At 46.3% G+C, this 20,994-nt stretch overlaps 2 protein-coding genes across 2 annotated transcripts; both read right to left on the bottom strand.

The window, feature by feature from the left end:
- Positions 1 to 211: 211 nt before the first annotated feature.
- Positions 212 to 5,185, bottom strand: LOC134288881 (uncharacterized protein K02A2.6-like). The gene is made up of 2 exons (XM_062854802.1): positions 4,907 to 5,185; positions 212 to 4,087 (listed from the first exon to the last, which is right to left on the bottom strand). The coding sequence occupies exons 1-2, from the start codon at positions 5,183 to 5,185 to the stop codon at positions 212 to 214; spliced, it is 4,155 nt and encodes a 1,384-aa protein (XP_062710786.1).
- A 10,761-nt stretch (positions 5,186 to 15,946) lies between these two features.
- Positions 15,947 to 18,958, bottom strand: LOC115256578 (uncharacterized). Its single transcript, XM_062854811.1, has 2 exons — positions 18,758 to 18,958; positions 15,947 to 17,404 (listed from the first exon to the last, which is right to left on the bottom strand). Exons 1-2 carry the CDS (start codon positions 18,956 to 18,958, stop codon positions 15,947 to 15,949), a joined length of 1,659 nt encoding a protein of 552 aa, XP_062710795.1.
- Between the last annotated feature and the right edge of the window lie 2,036 nt (positions 18,959 to 20,994).

The raw sequence follows: 20,994 nt of genomic DNA on the forward strand, positions 1-20,994 counted from the left end.
AGCGCCACCCCGGATGAAAATGGCACTACTCATGATAGTATGTGTAAATTTTTATACTCGCACCAATACACTCTTATACACTTTGTTGAGATTGAAACACGCGACTTGCTAGATTATTTGTTTATGTATTTCAGTTTCTTCAGTGTTGCCAATAGTAATCAATAAGCACAACATATCTCATTTATTTTATCGAAAGTAGTATACTTAGTTCTCATACCAAGTAATCATCAAAACGCTTTGGAAGTCTTCTTTCACGTTGTGGTCTTTCACCCGTCATGTTCGCAGTGCCGGATGACACCTCCAGTTCAGCTGGTTCCGGAACATGAGCTTCGACGTTGGATTGCTGGATAAAAGGCCTTACATGTGACGTATTCCGCTTGTACACCTGACCTTCACTTGTTTTGAGGGTGACGCTGTTTCCGATCCTGTCGACTACTGTTGCTGGCGTTGGCAAGAACTTGGAAGATAGTTTGTTTTGTGGCAACAGATTCTTCATCAAAACCTGATCCCCGACATCGACCGGCGATTCTCTTGCTCCGACTCTTTTATCCCTGTTTTCCTTAGCTTGATACTTGGCAACCCAGTCCTTGTCACGTAGTTCTCCATCGTCCAATGTACAGTCTTGTACGTGTGGAATCAAATCACGAAAACGCCGGCCAAACATGAGATTGGCCGGGGCCACACCTGTTGTCGAATGAGGCGTAATCGAGTACATGTACATATATTCTTGTAACGCCTCTTTCCAGTCAGTCCCCTTGTTCTGGCTAATCCTCAAAACCTTCAGAAGCGACTGGTTTTGTCGCTCAGCTTCTCCGTTGGCACTCGGCCAGTAAGGTGTGGTGTGGGTCAGCTTGATACCGCGGTCAACACAGAAGTCCTTCAATAGTTGACTCGAAAAGTTTTTAGCGTTATCCAAGGTAATAACTTGCGGCAGTCCCATTCTGGTAAATATTTCCTTCAGTGTGCGGATCACGTCATTCGAAGTTGTCTGATTCATAGGTTCAACGATCATATACCTGCTGTACAAGTCGATCAGTACAAACAAGTAGTAACCGTTGGGAAGTGGTCCCAAAAAATCTCCAGCCAAATGGACCCACGGAGCGGAAGGGAGTTCTCTGATACGCAGCGGTTCTGGTTTGTCAAACGGTGCTACCAGCTGGCAATCGAAACATTCCTTACACGACTTCTGCACATCGCCATCGATCCCTGGCCACCATACAGCTGCTCGAAGTCTTCTCTTCATCTTCTCCTGTCCTGGGTGTCCTGTATGTGCCAATGCTAGCACCGTACTTCGGAGTTGTCTCGGTACCACCAGTTTGCTTTTTCTGAGCAGTACTTCATTCGCAAAACATAGTTCCGACTTGAATGGTGCATAGGTTTTGATAGTTTCGATCCAGTTGCCATCGTGCAGCGCTCTCTTTACTTGCTGTGTTTCAACGTCCTCTTGAGAACACCGAGCAATCTCGTCGAAGGTTACCGCAGATGGTTTGTTGACTTCCACAATGGAGCAAAGGACCCTTTCCGCTTCCTTGTCGAAAGTTCTTGCGTTCGCCACTTCGGATAATCTAGAGAAAGGATCCGCAATATTCAGCTCACCTGGAACATGGCGTATAGTGTACCGATAGGACTGCATTCGCAATGCCCATCTTTCTTGGCGTTGGTTTGGAATGGAAGAATCGCAAAAAATATTGACCAGTGGTTTATGGTCTGTTAGGATCACGAAATGCAAACCTCGCAGATACATTTGGAAGCGCTCCGTAGCCCAGACAATTGCAAGTGCCTCTTTGTCCAAAGTCGGATACTTTTTCTCAGTCGGCGAAAGTGTTTTGCTGGCGTAGCTTATCACTCGTGGTTGACCATTGACTGTTTGCATCAGTACTGCATCGAGACCACAATCGCTGGCATCGGTAATTAGGGTTGTCGGATTGCTTGGACTATAGTAGCCTAGGTAGTTCGGGTTCGACAGGGCTGTTTTGACCTTTTGAAAAGCTTCCTTTCGTTCCTCGGTCCAAACGAACTTCACTCCTTTAACCGTCATCTCACGCAGAGGTGCCGAAATGCTGGACAGATTGGGCACGAATTTACCTAGGTAGTTTACCAAGCCCAAGAAGCTTCGCATCTCCTTAGCATCTTGTGGCTGTCGAAAAGCTTGAACTGCTGATACTTTATCGTCCGTTGGTAGTATTCCTTTTGATGACAGGGTATGACCCATGAAATCGACAGACTCCTTGCCATACTCACACTTCTCGTCGTTTACCGTTAGTCCGTACTCCGATAGTCTGCGCAGAACTGCAGCCACTCGCTTATCGTGTTCCTTTTTCGTCGAGGCGTACACAAGCGCATCGTCAATGAATACTTTCGTTCCAGGTAGACCATGAAGAACTCGCTCGATTTCGCGCTGAAACACTTCTGCGGCGCAGTTCATACCGAACATCAACCTTTTGTAGCGGTAGTAGGCATTTGGGGTAACGAAAGTAGTGATTTCTCTAGATGCCGGTGACAGCTCCAATTGATGAAACGCCTGCACCAAGTCTATCTTACTGAAGAATCGGCAGCCGTCGAGGTGCGGCATTATCTCCTCGAAGGTCGGTAATGGGTGTCGATCTGGGATGATGGCCTTGTTCGCTTGCCGCATATCAACACACAGGCGAACATTTCTCCCTCCGTTCTTCGGTGTCACCACCAGTGGCGAGGCCCAGGTAATCTTGAGCGGCGCTGGTTCGATTATATCCTGTTGCAACAGCTCCTCCAATTTGTCCTCGACAGGTTTTTGCAATGGAATAGGCAGCCGCCTACATGGTTGCTGAACAGGTGTTACGTTTTTGTTGATTTTTACCTCCACTTGTACGCCCTTAAGTTTTCCAACTGTTGGTTTCGCTCGCTGCTCCACGTTGAACACCTCTCCTCGAATTTCCAGGATTCCCAGATCGATTGATGTTTGCTTGCTGAGCAGGTTAACTCCTTTCTGCTGGTCCACTACATATATCAGGTGACTCACTTTGCTAGACTGCGTCGCAATATCAGTCCTGATCACTTTATGGACGCCCAGTTCACCGTCGCCGTATACACGAAGGGCATTCCGTGGTTTCCTCTCTGTGACGTAAAGGCATCCCTTTTGTTTTAGGTCATTCCAAGTCTTTCTGCTGATCACATTCACGTGAGCTCCAGAGTCCACCACCCAATCCAGCTTTACGCCGCCTGCGTAGCACGTAACGAATCCTTGTTTGCAGTTCGTTGCATAAATGTGACACACATCGCTGCCACTCTCGCTTGCGGTGTCGTCGCCGGAAGTGATGTCTTCACGCCCTCGTCTCTCGGTTTCGGACACCATTAGAACTTTGTCACGTTTCTTATGCTTCGGTGGATCGTGTTTAGTTTTGCACATTTTCTTAAAATGGCCTGCGAGGCTACACCGGTCGCATATTTTGTTCCTTGCGGGACAAGCTTTGTCGTTCGCAAAATGGCCTGCGAGTCCGCACCGGAAACACACTGCCTTTTTCTTGTTTGCCTTGATCCGGTTGATAGTGTGATCCTCGGTTGAAGCCTTTGCAGCACTTTCCTTCGCTTCGTCCTTTTCCATCGCCATGAGCTCCTTATTTCGATGAACGGTTTCAATCATCCGTGCCTCTTCAACGATTTCGTTCACCGTCATCAACTTCTTCTTGAGAATCACCTCCCGTAGTTCTTCTGAGATGCAGTGGTCAAAGATTTGCTCCGTAATTCTCATGTCCAGTGCGGCCCCGTAATCGCATAGTCTTCCTTGTTCTCTTAGTCGGCTGACAAACTGGTCGACTGTTTCGTCCTCTTTTTGTCTGATGCTGCGAAACACGAACCGATCGTAGGGAATGCTGGCCATTGGTGCAAAATAGTTGTCCAACAGTCTAATCGCCTCACGATAAACGTCACTTCCCGCCGGTGGGGGCGCATCATGTCCTTCGAGCTCGTAAAAGATGTCTTGCACCGCTGGTCCGGCATAATGAAGCAGATAGGATTTCTTACGGGACGCCAGAGCTACCGAGTTCACCTCCAGGAATAATTCTAGCGACCGCTTCCACTTCCTCCATCTCGTGGCGATCGAGGAAGTATCCTTAGTGTCGAACGTTGATAGAGATGGTCTGTTTACATCCATTTGAACTGCTGGTTTGCGCAACTTAGGCGAAATCACTTTTTTTTAGGTTCTTCTCTGCGTCTCCACTTATTACTGCTAGCGATTCTGCGCCGGGCTCAGGGCAGTTGAACACTCGACGACACAACACCACGCGACGCAACACACCGCGGCGCGACAACACGACGTGACACACCGTTCTGCCGACGGCCAACTAAAGCCGTTCGTTGTTCCAGAAATAATCCACTTTTCTGGCTTTTTCGACGAGCTAATCCACTCTTACCCGTTGGAAAACGTCTCTAGCCAACGTTATCCAACCGAATTGAATCAAACAGATACGAATTTAATCTAAAAATCCCGAAACTTGTCGCCAAATGTTGAGATTGAAACACGCGACTTGCTAGATTATTTGTTTATGTATTTCAGTTTCTTCAGTGTTGCCAATAGTAATCAATAAGCACAACACACTTTTAAACAAAGGTACCACCTTAGCTCACCAGGCGGCAGTGCCGTCGGTAACGCACACCGTTAGTATGGGAAAATAACAGAGTTGCATGACTTCTTGATAAAGTAGTCTTCGCATAAATGTTAGGTTAGTACCATATTAGGGCGAGTTCAATTTCGTCGCCAAAGTCTGATTATTCGTAAAAAAATACAATAACTCTTAACCCTAAAAGGGATACCTTCATGGCCTCAATTTTGTCACCTCGCTGAGTGTGTTCCATCAAAGACGAGCTCTGAAAGGCGCCTGGGGTCCAATGGACCCCAGGTATTCCTTTTAGGGTTAACGGTGAGACTGACCTGCTGGTGGTGATTCTGGAGGGCCGTCCATGCTTCCTTTGCGGTTGTCGATGACCGGATCAACGGGTGTTGATTGTCCTCGATCAGTAGTAACCCGATGGTTGCCCTGGCCTTGACGTCTCCAGTGGACCAAACTGCATCCGATTCCGTTGTTGGTTTCTCACCTGGTGTCACATAACGCCACAGCTCCTCCCGTACCAACAAAAGTTCAACCTTGAAGCGCCAGCTTGAATAATTGGCGTTGTTCAGCTTTTGCAGGCTGAATCGGCTTCCGTCCATTTTGCTTCTAGAATTTAAAAAAAAAATCTCCTCGCAGGCCCATAAACCTGTTGTAGGTTGCAGTGGGAATAAAAACCGTCTGGTTTGATTAGCAAATGAACAAAGACTGAAGAAAATGTGGAGCGGACCTGGTGTGATGGTTAGAACACTTGACTTTCACGCCGAGGACCTGGGATCGAATCCCACTCCCGACAAACTCGCAAAATGTGTTCCTTCGGAAGGGAAGTAAAGCGTGGGTCCCGAGATGAACTAGCCTAGGGCTAAAAATCTCGTTAATACAGATAAAAAAAAAAACTGAAGAAAATTTATTCGACTAAAAGTACAAGATTGCTTTGATTGAGTTCAAATTAATCCTAGGTTCAACGATGACAGCAGAAGGTGTAACGGAAAAAACATTGGAACCTCATAAATGCGCAAGGCCCCACGTTGGGCGCCAATGTAACGGTAAAAACATTGGAACCTCATAAATGCACATTTTATTTTCCGTATCGGGCCCCACGTCTGGGAACTTAGATACGAAAAACAAAATGGAACATTACAAATGCACAAAACACAAACATGCAACACATAACATAAATTGTGCCCAGTTATCCAAATAGATAACGTAGTCCAATCCCAGGATGACGAGGTTTCATTTTTGTTCTTGGTCCATCAGTCAATCCTGTAATCCTATTTTTTCTGGCAGTTCGCCTTTTAGTTCGCAGCATCTGTTGCGGCATTCATAGCTCGATTTGGTCTAGGATTTTCTTATCCTAAGGGAGGCCTCCAGATTCGGGCAACAACACAAGACCGTCTACAATTTGATGTCCGTGTTAGGGGACGGCTTGTGCGTTTTGTACTGGATCGCTCCTGAAATTTTTGGAGCGCTACAAATGCACATTAAATTTCAGGGACAAATGTACAAACCTTAGTAAAACATACAAAATAAACAGACAAAATGTTCACAACAATTGTAACTAATGAGGCCTCCCCCTATCCGGCATCAATGAGACCCCCTTCTACAACTGCCTCAGGGTCGGCATACGCGCTTGACTCACCGCGACCAAGAAAACACCTGAGCTCCGGATTGCAACACACTTTCCCACTTTGTTGTAACTTTTGTGCACAAGGTACCTTTATTTCCTCCCACTTTCTTACAGCCTATCTCCTACCTTAACTTCCTATCTTCTTCTTCTTCCCTTTTACGGTCGACGGGGCCCCTTCTTCGTTCCGCAACCACTCCTTTCCACCTTCCTACGTCGACGCTGGCTCGCTCCTCTCGATCAGCGACGCTACGTTGGCTTCTCTTCCTCTTTCTCGCTTGGTTTCCTTCCGTTGGCTTCAACCGCCGAGCGTTCGCGGTCTTAACTTGACGATGCCGCGAAGCTCCAGGCAAAATGGCGGCACTCACTCACCGTCGGGTAACGGCACGGTGATGGGCGGTTCTATCCAGCAGGATAGGCGACCTACTTCTGCAGTCTCGGGTGTAGGGTTCGAGAACTGCGGTTGACTGAGAGGCGGTAGGACCACGCAAGGGTCTCGGTCGACTACGCGCACTCTACTGCGGACTTCACCAAGGTAAAACACAAGGGGTCCTGCGGGCGGTTTGGAAACGAATGGGTGGCGCATTAGTGATGGGGGCGATTGGGTGATTCTGGTCGGGGAATTGTTACCTGGATACTTTTCACTATGCTGCTTCTTCCACTAACTTTCACTTCAGCTTATCTACGGCCTTTCAAACTCCAAATGTTTTTTCTTACGGGTTTTCAAACTCCAAATATTTAATCTCAACACGTCTGTTCGATATGGTTTTGCGTTTGATAATGATGTGGAGCAATGGAGCTTGTCCTATCCAGAATCCCCGACCAATAGTTTCCCGCTTTGTTGCAATTCGCCCCATCATGGCTCCTTATACGCCACCCCTCATGGCTGCCTTATCCTTGAGCCTGCGATGTCTGGTGGCGAGTAGCGGAACTATGTGGTGTGGCTGCTAGTTGTCCGGTGGGCGGTGGGTGGTATTTGGTGAAGCTCAGCGGATATTCAAATATCTTCTTGGTATTTTAACATTGAAACGAAACACTACACCGCGAAAATCTCACAAATCTCGGACAGACAGACACACCACTGGTTACACTCTCCCCCCGCTCGGGTTAAAAAAAATCAGAGAAGCTGATTTTTTTTTTTTCATACACTTAAACTTCAACTTTGTGACGCGTACCTCTGAACCAGAATTTTCACCAACAGAACTTAACTTACTAACACACTCTTTTTTTAACACAAACCAAATCATAAGCATCTCAAACACATTCAGAAATAACGAATCACGGCTGTAAGCTTAGGGAAAAATAGCCTTTTATGAAATTTAGTAAAAATATGGTTTGGGGTCATAAGGTGTCATTGTTGGAATTCCAACTCCACTCTGTTTCAAAGTAATTACTTTCTACTGACCATCAACATCTTTCGATTCCGGTCTCCAGCAAACCTATTAAACTATTTTCAACATTAACCAACATTGAAACAAAACCAAAATAAAATATATACAAGTTGAACTACATTGAACAAATTAAAACTTATTATATTTTAAAACATGCAAAATCGAACTTTTTGACATGCAACAATTTAAAAAAACATTTCTAACTACAATTACTTAAATGAATTCCGGAATAACAAATATTTACAAAATTGTACAGATTTACTCATGAGTACGGTGAGAACATCATCTTCACCCTTTTAAAATACAATGCATTGTCGGAGTTAGCCAATATCAGTCAAATCAACTGTGGCTTTTTTGGTAGCGATATCGGCTTATCAGTGTGTACGTGCGGTCTACTGTGAACAACCAAACTGTCAAATTGCCTATCTATTATGTCGTGGCTATTGTGAAACGTGGCTGACCTGCGAAAAGTGAATTTTCTCAAAAAGCTAGGATAAAGTGCGCGATTAGGAAGAATATTTATCGATTTAGTGACATTGTGTCTAATATTTGGGCCCAGTGATCATTTGATTGGTATTTCTCCCATAAGATCCCTTTATTCTAGGCATTTTAATGAAAATTCAATCTATGAGGATTGCATGCTTTATACAATAGGGTAAGTATGGTGTACTAGTGTTTTTCGGAAAATTAATAATAGAATAGTGCGAAAGTGATTGAATTTAATTGGAAAATTTGTCTAACTCACTTGATGCTGTGTTCTTGGAATTTTCCGGTGGAAATAATCTGAAAGTGGTCATTCACAGCAATTTTGCGCGCTCACACACTCAAATAATGCACAGCTTCCATCTGCTGAATGAAATGCAGTCTTAGAAACTTGCTTACAAGATTGCATTCAAGACAGTCGATTGCATAGGTGCATATTTAAGTTTTATTGAAAATTTGAAAAATGTTGAATTTACACAACAGAAAATAACAATTTAAAAAACAATTAAACATTACATACAAATTAAAATAATTTGATTTTTGGTTGAATGCATTCATTGATGGGTGCTAAGTCCATTAGACACTCCATTTTCAACTTCTGATTCCATCCTCGATTCAGAATTACGCAGTGTGATTCAGAAAATCCATCCAAAAACACTTTTGACGGATTGGATCTCTTCCTCACTACTGACCTTCTATCACTCAAGAACCAGAGTTGATATTAATCGGTTGTACCATGGATTTTTCATTTAGGTTTTGCCTAGGCCTTCAGGTCCGCTGCAGAGAAGACTCCCAGCGACCGGCCGTTCAGGTCCGCGACCTCGTACGAACTGCTGCCTTTCTTCGCCACGATGACACACGGGGTGTACTGTGGACCCAGCTTCGCATTGAAGTCTTTTCCTGCTGCTGATAGGGCGAAGCTTCGTTTGAATACGCGCTGTCCGACAGTGAAAGATGGTGAGTACCGTTTGTGACGTAGATCATATTGCCGTTTCGTATTATCATATGCTTTTTTTAGGTTCTGTCTCACCAACTCCAGATTCTGCTTGCTGACGACCTTCATCCTCTCCGCTCGGTCTTCTTCCGAGATCTCTCTCTCATCTTCCAACCGATGGTCTGATCCTCGGGTTGCCATCTCACTTCCGAAGATCACTCTGTGAGGGGTAAGTTTTGTCGATCCATGTACGGTGTTGTTCAACACGAACTCAATTTCTGAGACCTTAGTGTCCCAGAGTCTCTGATCGCGTTGGACGTAAGTGCGAATCATTGCGTTTATGCTTCTATTTAACCTTTCCGTTGGATTAGCCTGACTACGGTGTCTCGCATTTGCCCAGTGCTGGATGTCATATTTCTTCAGTAGCTCCTGAAACTCTTTGGACATAAACGTTGTGGCGTTATCCGTGATGACGTACTGTGGGACTGCCAATCGCCGAAACCATCGTTCCTCCAATATTGTGCAAAGATTACCCGATGCAATTTTCTTTACCGGAGCAAGCAGGCAGTACTTAGAAAACATGTCTAAGACAACTAACAAGTGAGCATTGCCCTGCTTGCTTCGGGGCAGAGATTGTATGTAATCCATGCACACAATCTGGAAGGGACGGGTCGCGATTCGCTGGTTTCCCATCGCAGGAGCGGTTGATGTAGTGGAATGCTTACTCATTTTGCAGATTTCGCATTTAGCAATGTGTTTCTTCACATCTGCGCTCATTCTGGGCCAATAAAATCTCCGTTTAATCTGTTCGATGCACTTCTCGAAGCCGATGTGCATCATGCCGTCGTGTTCTTCGCGTATGATCCTGGGACGTTCGGATTCGGGTACACACTCCTTCCACTCGAACCTGTAGTCCAGGACATCGGATTGAGCTGCCACGAACTTGTAAAGTTTCCCATCTTGGATGCGAAAGTCCATATATTTTTCAGGGTTTCCTTCAACAGCGTCAAAGAGATCGCGATACCATTTATCCGCTTCTATCACGTCCAACGCTTCGATCGACCGGGACAGGGCGTCCGGGACCACATTCTCTTTTCCTTTTCGGTGTCTGATGTCCATGTCGTAGTGTTGAAGCGTGATACTCCAGCGGCTCAAGCGTGATGAGGATCTCCATTTGGCTCGCATAATGAAGGAGAGAGCCGACGAGTCAGTCACTAGTGTGAAGTGAGTGCCTTCTATGTAGCATCGGAACTTCTCAATGCAGCGAAGGGCAGCTAAGCCTTCCTTCTCTGCTGCATGATAGTTGACCTCAGCACCTTTCAATTTCTCGGAGTGATACGCGATGACTCTCTCGACCCCGTTTTGTACCTGGGTGAGCACACCAGCCAAAGCAATATCACTCGCGTCAGTTTGCACCGAGAACGGTAAGGTGAAATCGGGATTTGCCATCACCGGAGCTGTTATGAGCCTCTCTTTGATTGCCCTAAACGCCCCTTCTGCTGCCTCGTTCCACCGCACCTTTTTCGGTTTGTTTTTCAACAAATCCGTTAGAGGTGCGGTGAGTTCGCTGAAATTATTGATAAACCGTCGGTAGTAGTTTACCATACCGAGGAATCTTCTCAGTGACCTCACGGATTTTGGGGCCTCAAATCCCAGGATCGCTTGGACCCGATCCGGGTTAGGCCGCAGTCCTTTCTCAGAAAGGATGTATCCGAGGTAGGGCAGTTCATAGCAGCAGAATTTGGATTTTTCTAAATTTATGTACAAATTGGCCTCCTTCAATCGTCTCGCTAAATCTCTCAACTTTTGTATATGCTCCTCGAATGTGTGACTCGCCACCACTATATCATCTAAATAGACGAAAATAGCTGGTTCGAGTTCACCGTAGCCCAAAACTCTGTCCATCAGCTTGCTCAGTGTCGCCGGGCTGTTCACCAGGCCAAAAGGTAGCCTCGTGAACTGAAAAAGTCCCTTTCCTGGCACCGAAAAAGCAGTGAACCTCCTGGACTGCCGATTCAAGGGCACCTGCAAAAAGGCTTGTGACAGATCGATTGTCGTTAAGAATTTGAACGGTCCGAGCTGACTCAGGATCCTGTTCTGATGTGGGAGAGGATATGCATCGCGCTTCGTCCGCTCGTTGAGCTTTCTTGCGTCGAGACAAAGTCGCACCTCCTCACTGTCACGTTTCTTCACGGGAACCACTGGTAAAGCCCAGTCTGATTCCGATGGTTCTACAACGCCGTCCCTAATCATCCCATCCAGCGCTCGGTGAATCTTCTTTTGGATTTCGGGACTCCAAGGGTACGGATTCTTACGAACTGGATCCGCATTCAGGAATTCGTCCTTCATCTCGATATTATGCTCGATGAGACTGGTTTTCCCAAGGTGGCCTGGACTGGCTACCAAGAAGAGTCGCTTCACCTCCTCCAGCTGCCGTTTTTGGTCTTCATTCAGCTCATTAACACAGTCTCTCATTTCTATTTCAGCCTCATCGATCAAATCAACGGACTGAGAGATTGTTGGATGAATCCCAAACGATTGCCAAAAATCGTATCCCAAAATGCAACGACGATTAAGACTCGGAGCTACTACCACAGGTATGATTTTGGTCTCTCCGTTGAATGTAATGGGAATATCGGTGGTACCTAACACTTCTAACTGCTCTCCTCCGGCTGTTTTTAGGCTCAACGTGGTGGGTCTCAGTTTCAAATTTAACGCACTCATCAGCTTTCTACTACCTGTCCCTAACACTGTTCTAGCTGCTCCACTATCTAGCAGGCCTAAGAGAGTAATGCCTAGCATTTCTACTCTCACGAATGGTCTGGGATCATCGCTGAGAGTGACTATCATAGTGGCTACTTCTACCTCTTCGTGTGGATCTCCACTCACTCGCGAATAGCCAAGCTGCTCAAGGGTCTCTGCAACTGCTGGCTCAGTGTGAGGTCTTGTGGAGTTGTATGGAAGACTGACTTGCCTCGTTAGACAGCCTTCTGCCCGTTTTTTGATTGGCAATACGGACAATCTTTCGTGTAGAAACCTGGGAATCCACATCGCTCACAGAAGACCTTGCGTTCCTGGTTGCACTCACTGAAGCTATGGCCTCCCTCGTGACAGTTGAAGCAAACATTTTTCTTCAATGGAATGTAGGCTCTAACTATCCTCTCGAGGGCATTAGTTCCACTAGTGCCAGGAACGGAACTTCCTTGTGGTGCATTCTGTGGCTTAGGTTTCTGAAACGGTTTCTCGTTATGCTGTTTATGTTCGTTCGGTTGCTGCTGTTTCCATTCACGTTTCTGTGACTGGCGGTTGTCTGACCTGAAAGGTTGATTCATGTTCGATTTTCGGTGTTCTACATTTTGAAATCTATCTCGACCCTCTCTATACGACGACTGCTGTCTAACCTCATCTATCTGTATCGTTTCTTTCCGTGCAAACCTATTCTCTCTTTTCTGGTACATGTGCCAATTAATTGAGTCGAAACGTTTCCCAAAATCTCTCATTTTAGGAATCGAGTCAACGTTCGCCGCAAGCATCGCTATACGACAGTCATCCCGGGTGTTACGGAAGAGAACGTCGAATTTCCGTTTTTCATCCCATGGGGTTGACATGCTACGGAAGATCCGGACCATGTCCAAGTAAAAGTCCTGGAACTTCTCCCTGGCACCTTGCTTCCGGTTTCCAGCTTGCCGCTCGTAGACATAGTCTATATCGACAGGTAAAAACTCTCTCTTCAACTCTCTAACCAACTCTCTCCACGAACTTATCTCATAGCAGACTTCCATGTACCAGGATCTCGCCTTCTGCGTAAACAGATGGTGAGCACCCTGGAACAGCTCAGCTTCCGAAAATCCTTCTGACCTAGCGTTAAACTCAACCTCTTTTAGGAACTCATTCAACCTACGTCCATTGTCCATTCCATCGTATTTAACTGTCCATTTGTGAATGGGAAACCTGTTCTCAAACCTATTTCTTGCTTCCACATTCTGAACTTTTCCAACCCCTTTCAAATCTACTTTCCTAGCTTCCTCTGAAACTTTCAAGGTTTCAATCGAGTCATTTCTTTTCTTCAACCATTCCAGAAAATCTCCTGAATGGGCCTGAACCTGTTCTGAATCTACACCGTCCTTAACCTGTTCTTCGATCCTAGTACTGTTAGTGGTCTTAGCATGCGTATCCACAGGCTGGCAAGTTGCTTGATTAGCCTCTAACACCGTGATGCGCTGCAGTAGTACGCCTACAACCGCAGTCAGTTTTGCAACCTCTGCAGCTAGTTTCTCACTCTCACTCTCTACCGCTACTGTTTTCTCGCCACCCACAGCACCCTGCTCGTCATTCTCTCCATTTTCGTCACTCGCTGCATTCAAATTTTCCTCAGTAGATCCCTTCTCATTCTCGTTTCCCTTCTCCACCTCAACAGCATGTTCGTCAACCTCTTCATTTCGCATTTGGTGCAAGCTTTCATTGATGATTGCCAGCTCAGCCTCTCTCACTTCGGGGAGGTGAGAGGTTGCTGAGAAGTACACGCTAAGAAGCTTGACACATTCCCCGGCAATTACGGCTAGACTATTTAAATCCTCCTCTTCTTTCGCGACGGTTTTTAGTCGATGCATCCGTAACAGGATATGAATTAGTCGAGTTTTGTACAACTGTTCCGGCGCTCTTTTCGAACCTCGTTTCATCAAATGGTTCTTAATTCCGTTCAACTTATCGTCACACACTTCCAACTCTTCTACTACCGATTCGCTAACAAATGGAAATTCTAATTGCGGTTTATTTTTCTCCTCTTTCAGCAAACATCTCAGGGTTCTCTCAGACGCGCTCCGTGAAGCTTCCAACGGCGCACCGCGGATCTTCAGCTCATGCTCCAGCTCATCTATAGTGAGATGGCCTGGATTCATCGCATGGTACTTCGACAACATATGGGACATTTCCATAGTTGCCGCCGACATTCAACCAGAAAAAATCGAAAAATAAAATTTAAAAAGAAACTAATAATGCTGTTCAGAGGAACTTCCTCTCGAACCAATTTGAAAATCCTAAATGTATAAACACCTTCGTTGCTTGAAAGCTGAAAAATGAAATTTAAAAAAACCTAAAATTTGTTCACGCTCTCCTATGGAGCAATCAATTTAAAAATCCTAGTTTTAGCAAGTTTATGGTCAATAAACGTTTCGTTTCGTTTGGTGTTTTACTGTTCAGTTTGAAAATCACACTACACTGAGCCTTTCCGGAATTCAACCGCGAAAATACTCCAACTAAGAACTTGTACTATTTTAGTAAGTTTTGATCAAGTGTTGGCGGCTAATTAGACCGTCCACTCACATCCAAGACCCCTCTTGGTGAATTAGCTGTATTGATATTTAATCTTCAGTTGGTTACCTGTTTTGTGTGCTTTTAGAAAAGTTTGTCGACGAAGTCTGGACGTTCCCAGAGACCTCCGCAAAGACACGCAATCGGCATTCAAGTGTACCCGGGCACTGAATCTGCGCAAAATTTCAGTTGGGCGCCAAGTGTAACTAATGAGGCCTCCCCCTATCCGGCATCAATGAGACCCCCTTCTACAACTGCCTCAGGGTCGGCATACGCGCTTGACTCACCGCGACCAAGAAAACACCTGAGCTCCGGATTGCAACACACTTTCCCACTTTGTTGTAACTTTTGTGCACAAGGTACCTTAATTTCCTCCCACTTTCTTACAGCCTATCTCCTACCTTAACTTCCTATCTTCTTCTTCTTCCCTTTTACGGTCGACGGGGCCCCTTCTTCGTTCCGCAACCACTCCTTTCCACCTTCCTACGTCGACGCTGGCTCGCTCCTCTCGATCAGCGACGCTACGTTGGCTTCTCTTCCTCTTTCTCGCTTGGTTTCCTTCCGTTGGCTTCAACCGCCGAGCGTTCGCGGTCTTAACTTGACGATGCCGCGAAGCTCCAGGCAAAATGGCGGCACTCACTCACCGTCGGGTAACGGCACGGTGATGGGCGGTTCTATCCAGCAGGATAGGCGACCTACTTCTGCAGTCTCGGGTGTAGGGTTCGAGAACTGCGGTTGACTGAGAGGCGGTAGGACCACGCAAGGGTCTCGGTCGACTACGCGCACTCTACTGCGGACTTCACCAAGGTAAAACACAAGGGGTCCTGCGGGCGGTTTGGAAACGAATGGGTGGCGCATTAGTGATGGGGGCGATTGGGTGATTCTGGTCGGGGAATTGTTACCTGGATACTTTTCACTATGCTGCTTCTTCCACTAACTTTCACTTCAGCTTATCTACGGCCTTTCAAACTCCAAATGTTTTTTCTTACGGGTTTTCAAACTCCAAATATTTAATCTCAACACGTCTGTTCGATATGGTTTTGCGTTTGATAATGATGTGGAGCAATGGAGCTTGTCCTATCCAGAATCCCCGACCAATAGTTTCCCGCTTTGTTGCAATTCGCCCCATCATGGCTCCTTATACGCCACCCCTCATGGCTGCCTTATCCTTGAGCCTGCGATGTCTGGTGGCGAGTAGCGGAACTATGTGGTGTGGCTGCTAGTTGTCCGGTGGGCGGTGGGTGGTATTTGGTGAAGCTCAGCGGATATTCAAATATCTTCTTGGTATTTTAACATTGAAACGAAACACTACACCGCGAAAATCTCACAAATCTCGGACAGACAGACACACCACTGGTTACACAATTTACAAACGTAACAAAGGTCGCATCAAAAAACGAGATAGTGTGGTAGGCAAAAGTGGCAGCAAGTAGACATCAAATTGACGAAGTTCGTAAAGGACGTTTGAAATAGGGTGTCGAATAGACCATCGAATCCAGTGGCCAAGGAAACTCAGTGAATAAAAAAAACATTTATTAAGCATATCTTCAGTTTATACATTTCAATAATGCGTAAAACGCAACCTGGCGTTGTATGTTGATTCGATAGCAACTGACGCTGCCTAGTTCAAATGCAAATCGTTCATGCCTTTTTCAGCGCTGATCAAGCAAGATTGAAACTGCTGTTCAAACTTTACAATGTCCACCAGGTAGCCCAGCCCAGAATCCATCAGATATTGCTCAACCTGCTCCGGATTGTCCATGTTGATGAAATCGGTCCATTTGAGAGCCGACTCGTACCACAGCTTCACGGTGTCACCCCGGCCATAGACCGCTTGATACTTAAGAAGCAGTTCGCTGAGAATGGCAGCGCCATATTTGGGCAGGACGCTTCGCGCCACGTATTGTATATCTCTCAGGTTGATGTAAAACATATTCAGCAGCCTTACATAGAAGATGCTAAGGTACTTGAAAAGCTCGGGAATATCGATGATGAATTCATCGGCTTGCTCGAAAACCGTCTTGAGAGCTTGCAGATAGTCGACCCTGGCAATGGCCTTCTCCTTGAACATCTGGGCCACATAGTGGGCGACCGTTTTTCGCGAGACTTCGTCCCGTTCGATGTTGTTCAGCAACAGTTGTTCCAAATTCACTGATGGATTTCTGTTTCCCGATCTCCAGGATTGTGCCCTGTTATCTCGTCCGTAGACACGGCCACCGGAATTAATCCACCTGCCGGACCCGCGTTGCACGGTACCTCGATAATCTCGGGTAGGTTCAGCTGCTCGCTGATCCTGACTATGTTGTTTTGTTGTCCATCCAATTTGCCGTAGTTCCATCACATCCTGGATGGCAAAGCGAATTTTTCTGCTGAGTCGATACTTTTCCTCGTTATGAAAAATGTCGTGCAGCTTTTCAAAATATGGACCCAAATTTTGACCATTGTCTACCTCCATTTTACGACCAATGGTGGTAAGAAGCACGCACAAGCATTCCAAGTCTTCTTCAGAACAATCTTTCGATTCAGTCTCAAGCAGCTGCATAATACAGCTCTTCATGATGGAGTTCGTCAGTTGATCTGTTTTGTAAAGCTCTCCGATGATTCGGACAGTTCCAACGTATCGTCGTCGTACTTCCTGTCGTGTCTGCTCACATTGCGTCTTTAAATCATCGAATGATTCCTTGTTCGGACCTTGGCGACGTTCAAAATTATCTTGACACTTATTCACCAGTCGACTCTTGAAACTCGAGGAACGCTTCTTGGAAGCGTCGTTAGCCACCACAATCGTTCCAATTTCCTTACACATCCTTGCGTAAGCTTCGGCGAACATAGGTTCTGAGATGGCCTTCTGGAAAAGCAGCTCGACACAACCGTCCAACCGTTCGTCGGTGTCAATGACGAGGGATTTGACCTGATCCACTAGCCGGAACAAGTTGTCCAATGTCAATTTGTTCAATACAGAGCGAAACTTCCTGAACAGTATCTGCGTATCTCGTTGAGCTGTGTCGAGGGAATCGCTCTGCTCCAGGTGAGACGGAAGCCATTTGATCGTTGATTCACCCGGGCTGTTTTCTCGGTCCTGTTGAAAAATAGAACGTCTGCATTAGCCGACACTGAGAAAGATCAGTTTAGTTTGTATACATTTTGCTCCATTAAGTCTCTACAAAATACACACGTAAGGTTAAGGTAGGCTAAATGTGACCCAACACCAAGTCGTTATTCTATTCTTCGTACTGAGCCCTTTGGCTCCCGTGCAATTTGTTATTCTATTACGAGTACACATCGCCATTTAGAGACCTTCTAGGTAGTATGTTAGCCATATGTTACTATGCCACATGCCGAGCCCTTTGACTCCAGTTAGTAATGGGTTAGTACTAATTTATTCGCCATTCTGCGACTGATTTCGGTTACTAACACTCCTCATGCACTCCTCACTCCGCTAGACTACTCGGATAGTCCCTGGCGGCAATGAATCTATCCTACACCGACGACGAATTCCCCGGCAGTGGAAGGTCTTCCGAAACCGTCTCTTCCCGGGCAGTGTTGCGAATACTCACTTGCAAGAGTGATACTCATTTGCTTCTATCTCAGTCCAGAAGCATGCTATCAAAAAATGATGTTAGAAGGGCTTTTAGATTGTAGTTTAATCTAAAAGTTTGCCGAATAAAGTAAAGGTCGCAGACGCATACCAAAGTTGTGAGAGAGCTGTGAGTACGAGGTGAGTAAAATTCGTGTAATTTATACTCACCGTGTACTCACAGCTCTCTCACGGTTTTGGCATGCGTCTGAGACCTTTACTTTATTTGGCAAACTTTTAGATTAAACTACAATCTAAAACCCCTTCAAACATCATTTTTTGATAGCATGCTTCTGGACTGAGATAGAAGCAAGTGAGTATAATTTTTTGCTAGTGAGTATTCGCAACACTGTTCCCGGGCAGGTGCCGAGGTCGGTTCTGCGATTCCGGTTAAGGTCGGCTTCCGGTTTACAGGCACCCCAACGACCAAGCTCCGGTGCTTTTTCGCGATCTACTCGGTCTCTAGACCCCGGCGGTGCAGGTGGGAGCCTAGGATTCTTTCCTAAGCGAACCATATTCGCACATAAGTGTGGACTGACCACCTTTGACATCGCAAGGTGACCGAGCATCATATGGGCCACTTCAGAAATACCACACACCCGGAAGCATCAACTCGCGTCCCTGCCGGGCCCTTCCGTAGCCGAATGGCTGCAGCGGCCTGTTAGGTTTCGACCTCGCGGATATGGAAGCTTGGTCGGACCGGCTAATAAACTTGACTCCACAACAACATTTGATTACATGGTGTGCAAACTTTATTCAAAACTCCCTCCATCTTATCCTTTCTCCTATCTATCCTTTTAGGCCCTTATCTCTTTCTTCTCTCTATTACAATTCTTATTACTCACGGTTCATCACTTCGGGTGCACCCTTATCTTCTTGGCGAACCGCTGCGCCTGCTCGCCGGAGGGTCCAATTCGTAGTGGCGTCTGCTTCGAAGTAGTCCCGGTCCCCATTCGCACCGCACCGAATCTGGACTACGCGGTTTGTGTTTCGGCCAGAGGCCGACGCTTCCTGCACAGCCGTCTCTTCGTCTTTCCGTCTATGGCCGACAACCATGGAGCTCTTGTTTGGCCGGCTATCGAACTGTCCGTTCCGACTCACACACTCGACGGCTTCTGCTTAGTCCGACCCCGTCTGCTGACGGCAATCGCTGACCTCGTCGAGCTGGTCCTGCTGTCCCTTTTGGCTGATGATGGGGAACTGATCCGCCGGAACCGGCACGATCTCTTGGTTCTGCTGCGCGCTTCCGGGTCTTGTTCCTCCCACCAACGTCCTCAGATTCCTCACCCCTCGCTGCACGCCCGCTCAGTCTTCGTCAACCGACCTCGATTTTGTCAACACCGCCTTGCTCCTCGCTCCGTTGCGATTTCCGGGAGCTCTCCGGGGAATGAGCGGAACACTAAACCAAGTATGAAGAAAAAAAAGCCTGCTTGTGCAGGCTTTTTTCCCGTTTTGATTCGTCTGTGCCCACAGGTCCGCTCTTCCCGCTGACGGGCTGCTTAATGGTTCCTGGCACTTCCGCTAGTTTTCCGCTGTGGTTGCTGGCGGGATTCGTTTCCTATTGACCGGCGTGGTGGTCACTCCAACAAGGTTTTCGCTCCTCGAGGGTGAATGAAGCTCGATCGTCGGAGCCGGCTCATGCAGACCAAATCATGCAAGGTTCTATGGAGATGCCTCGTTTCGTGCTCGATGGCGAAGACTTAGAATGTCCGGATTCGTTCGATCCGGATCCACCGCATGCGTGCTTTCCGCCTTCTGTCGACTGCCACCGCTTCTGTGACAGCGTGGATCGGATCAGCGTTGGTCCAGCCGCCAGCACTTTCCAACCGAACCACTCACTCCGGGCGTTGAATACTTTCTGCTGAAGCTTCACGCAAAAACGCCTACGCTCAAAAATGTGTTCGGCCTGCACATTTTTAGTAAACATCCATGCCGCACATAACTGTGTTGGAAACACACATTTTTTTAAAATTGCTCGTACGCTCACATGAGCATGTATTTTGCAATAATTTCGACATGGCAACCTCACTGGGTTTATAAACCACCTTCAAATACCGAAAAACATTGATATTTTGCAAAAATGTGAGCGTACGAGCAATTTAAAAAAAATGTGTGTTTCCAACACAGTCCCTGTGCGGCATGGGCGCTACTCAAAAATGAGAGTTTTTATTTTAGAGAGTTTATCGTTGATTTCTCTATCCTGCTCGTGTGTGTCGACGTGTGCGTGCGGGTTTTCCGGAAGCAGTTCGAACCGTCATGCGAGTGACAGTTATGACAACTGCGTCTTCTTGTCAGGCTGTGGAGCCCATGCAGCAGCATGTCACTCGTTTTCATTACACTCTAAGCTTATACCGCTAGTAATTACACCCAGTTTGCACACTAAATCTGGAGCAGTAACTATGCTCGCTTAATATTATCATGAAGTTTGAAGCTTGCAAAACCAAACGCTACACAACTTCACTGTGGGGATTGAATTTTTCATGAATTGATTCTGCGATTCATGAAAAATTCTAAACTTTCACTTCCATTAAGAAGTTTTCTAGAGACTGAACTGATCTGGTTGTTTAGTTTTCACAGACATACTAAACGATACAAAATCCAAACTAAATAACGCAAGTCTTACCACTTGCCAGAGCGGGAATACTTAATCCAAAACTCATATTGTTCTGCAAACGACAGCGAGTCCTGTCAGACAAATTGATCAGACGCCAACGATGTCTTGGCAAATGGTCTCTAGAGAAGTTCTTGTCCATCATCTCTATGCTAGCTGTCCCACAGCGAGACATTCAAACAGATTATCTCTAGTTGTAAATAAACTAGGGAAATCTTACAAATAACATAGAGGAATACGATTGTTTGGCTAAATTACTTAGGCTAGGACATCATCGGTAGTTTGATTCCTTATACTGCCTTTTTTTGGTGCGTTGTGGCATAGTCGCTGATCAAAGTCAAGTGCATAGCATGAGTAGTTAGTTCGGGAAAGAGCGCATTTACTCGCCCTCGATTTGCATGGGTCCAGGAAAAGGGTTCACAATTCCATGTTGCCTTGGAATATCCGCGCCCACGGTCGCGTTGCTTTTGGGTAAGACCCG

This window comes from Aedes albopictus, chromosome 1 (assembly GCF_035046485.1).
Source record: "Aedes albopictus strain Foshan chromosome 1, AalbF5, whole genome shotgun sequence".
NCBI lineage: Eukaryota > Metazoa > Arthropoda > Insecta > Diptera > Culicidae > Aedes > Aedes albopictus.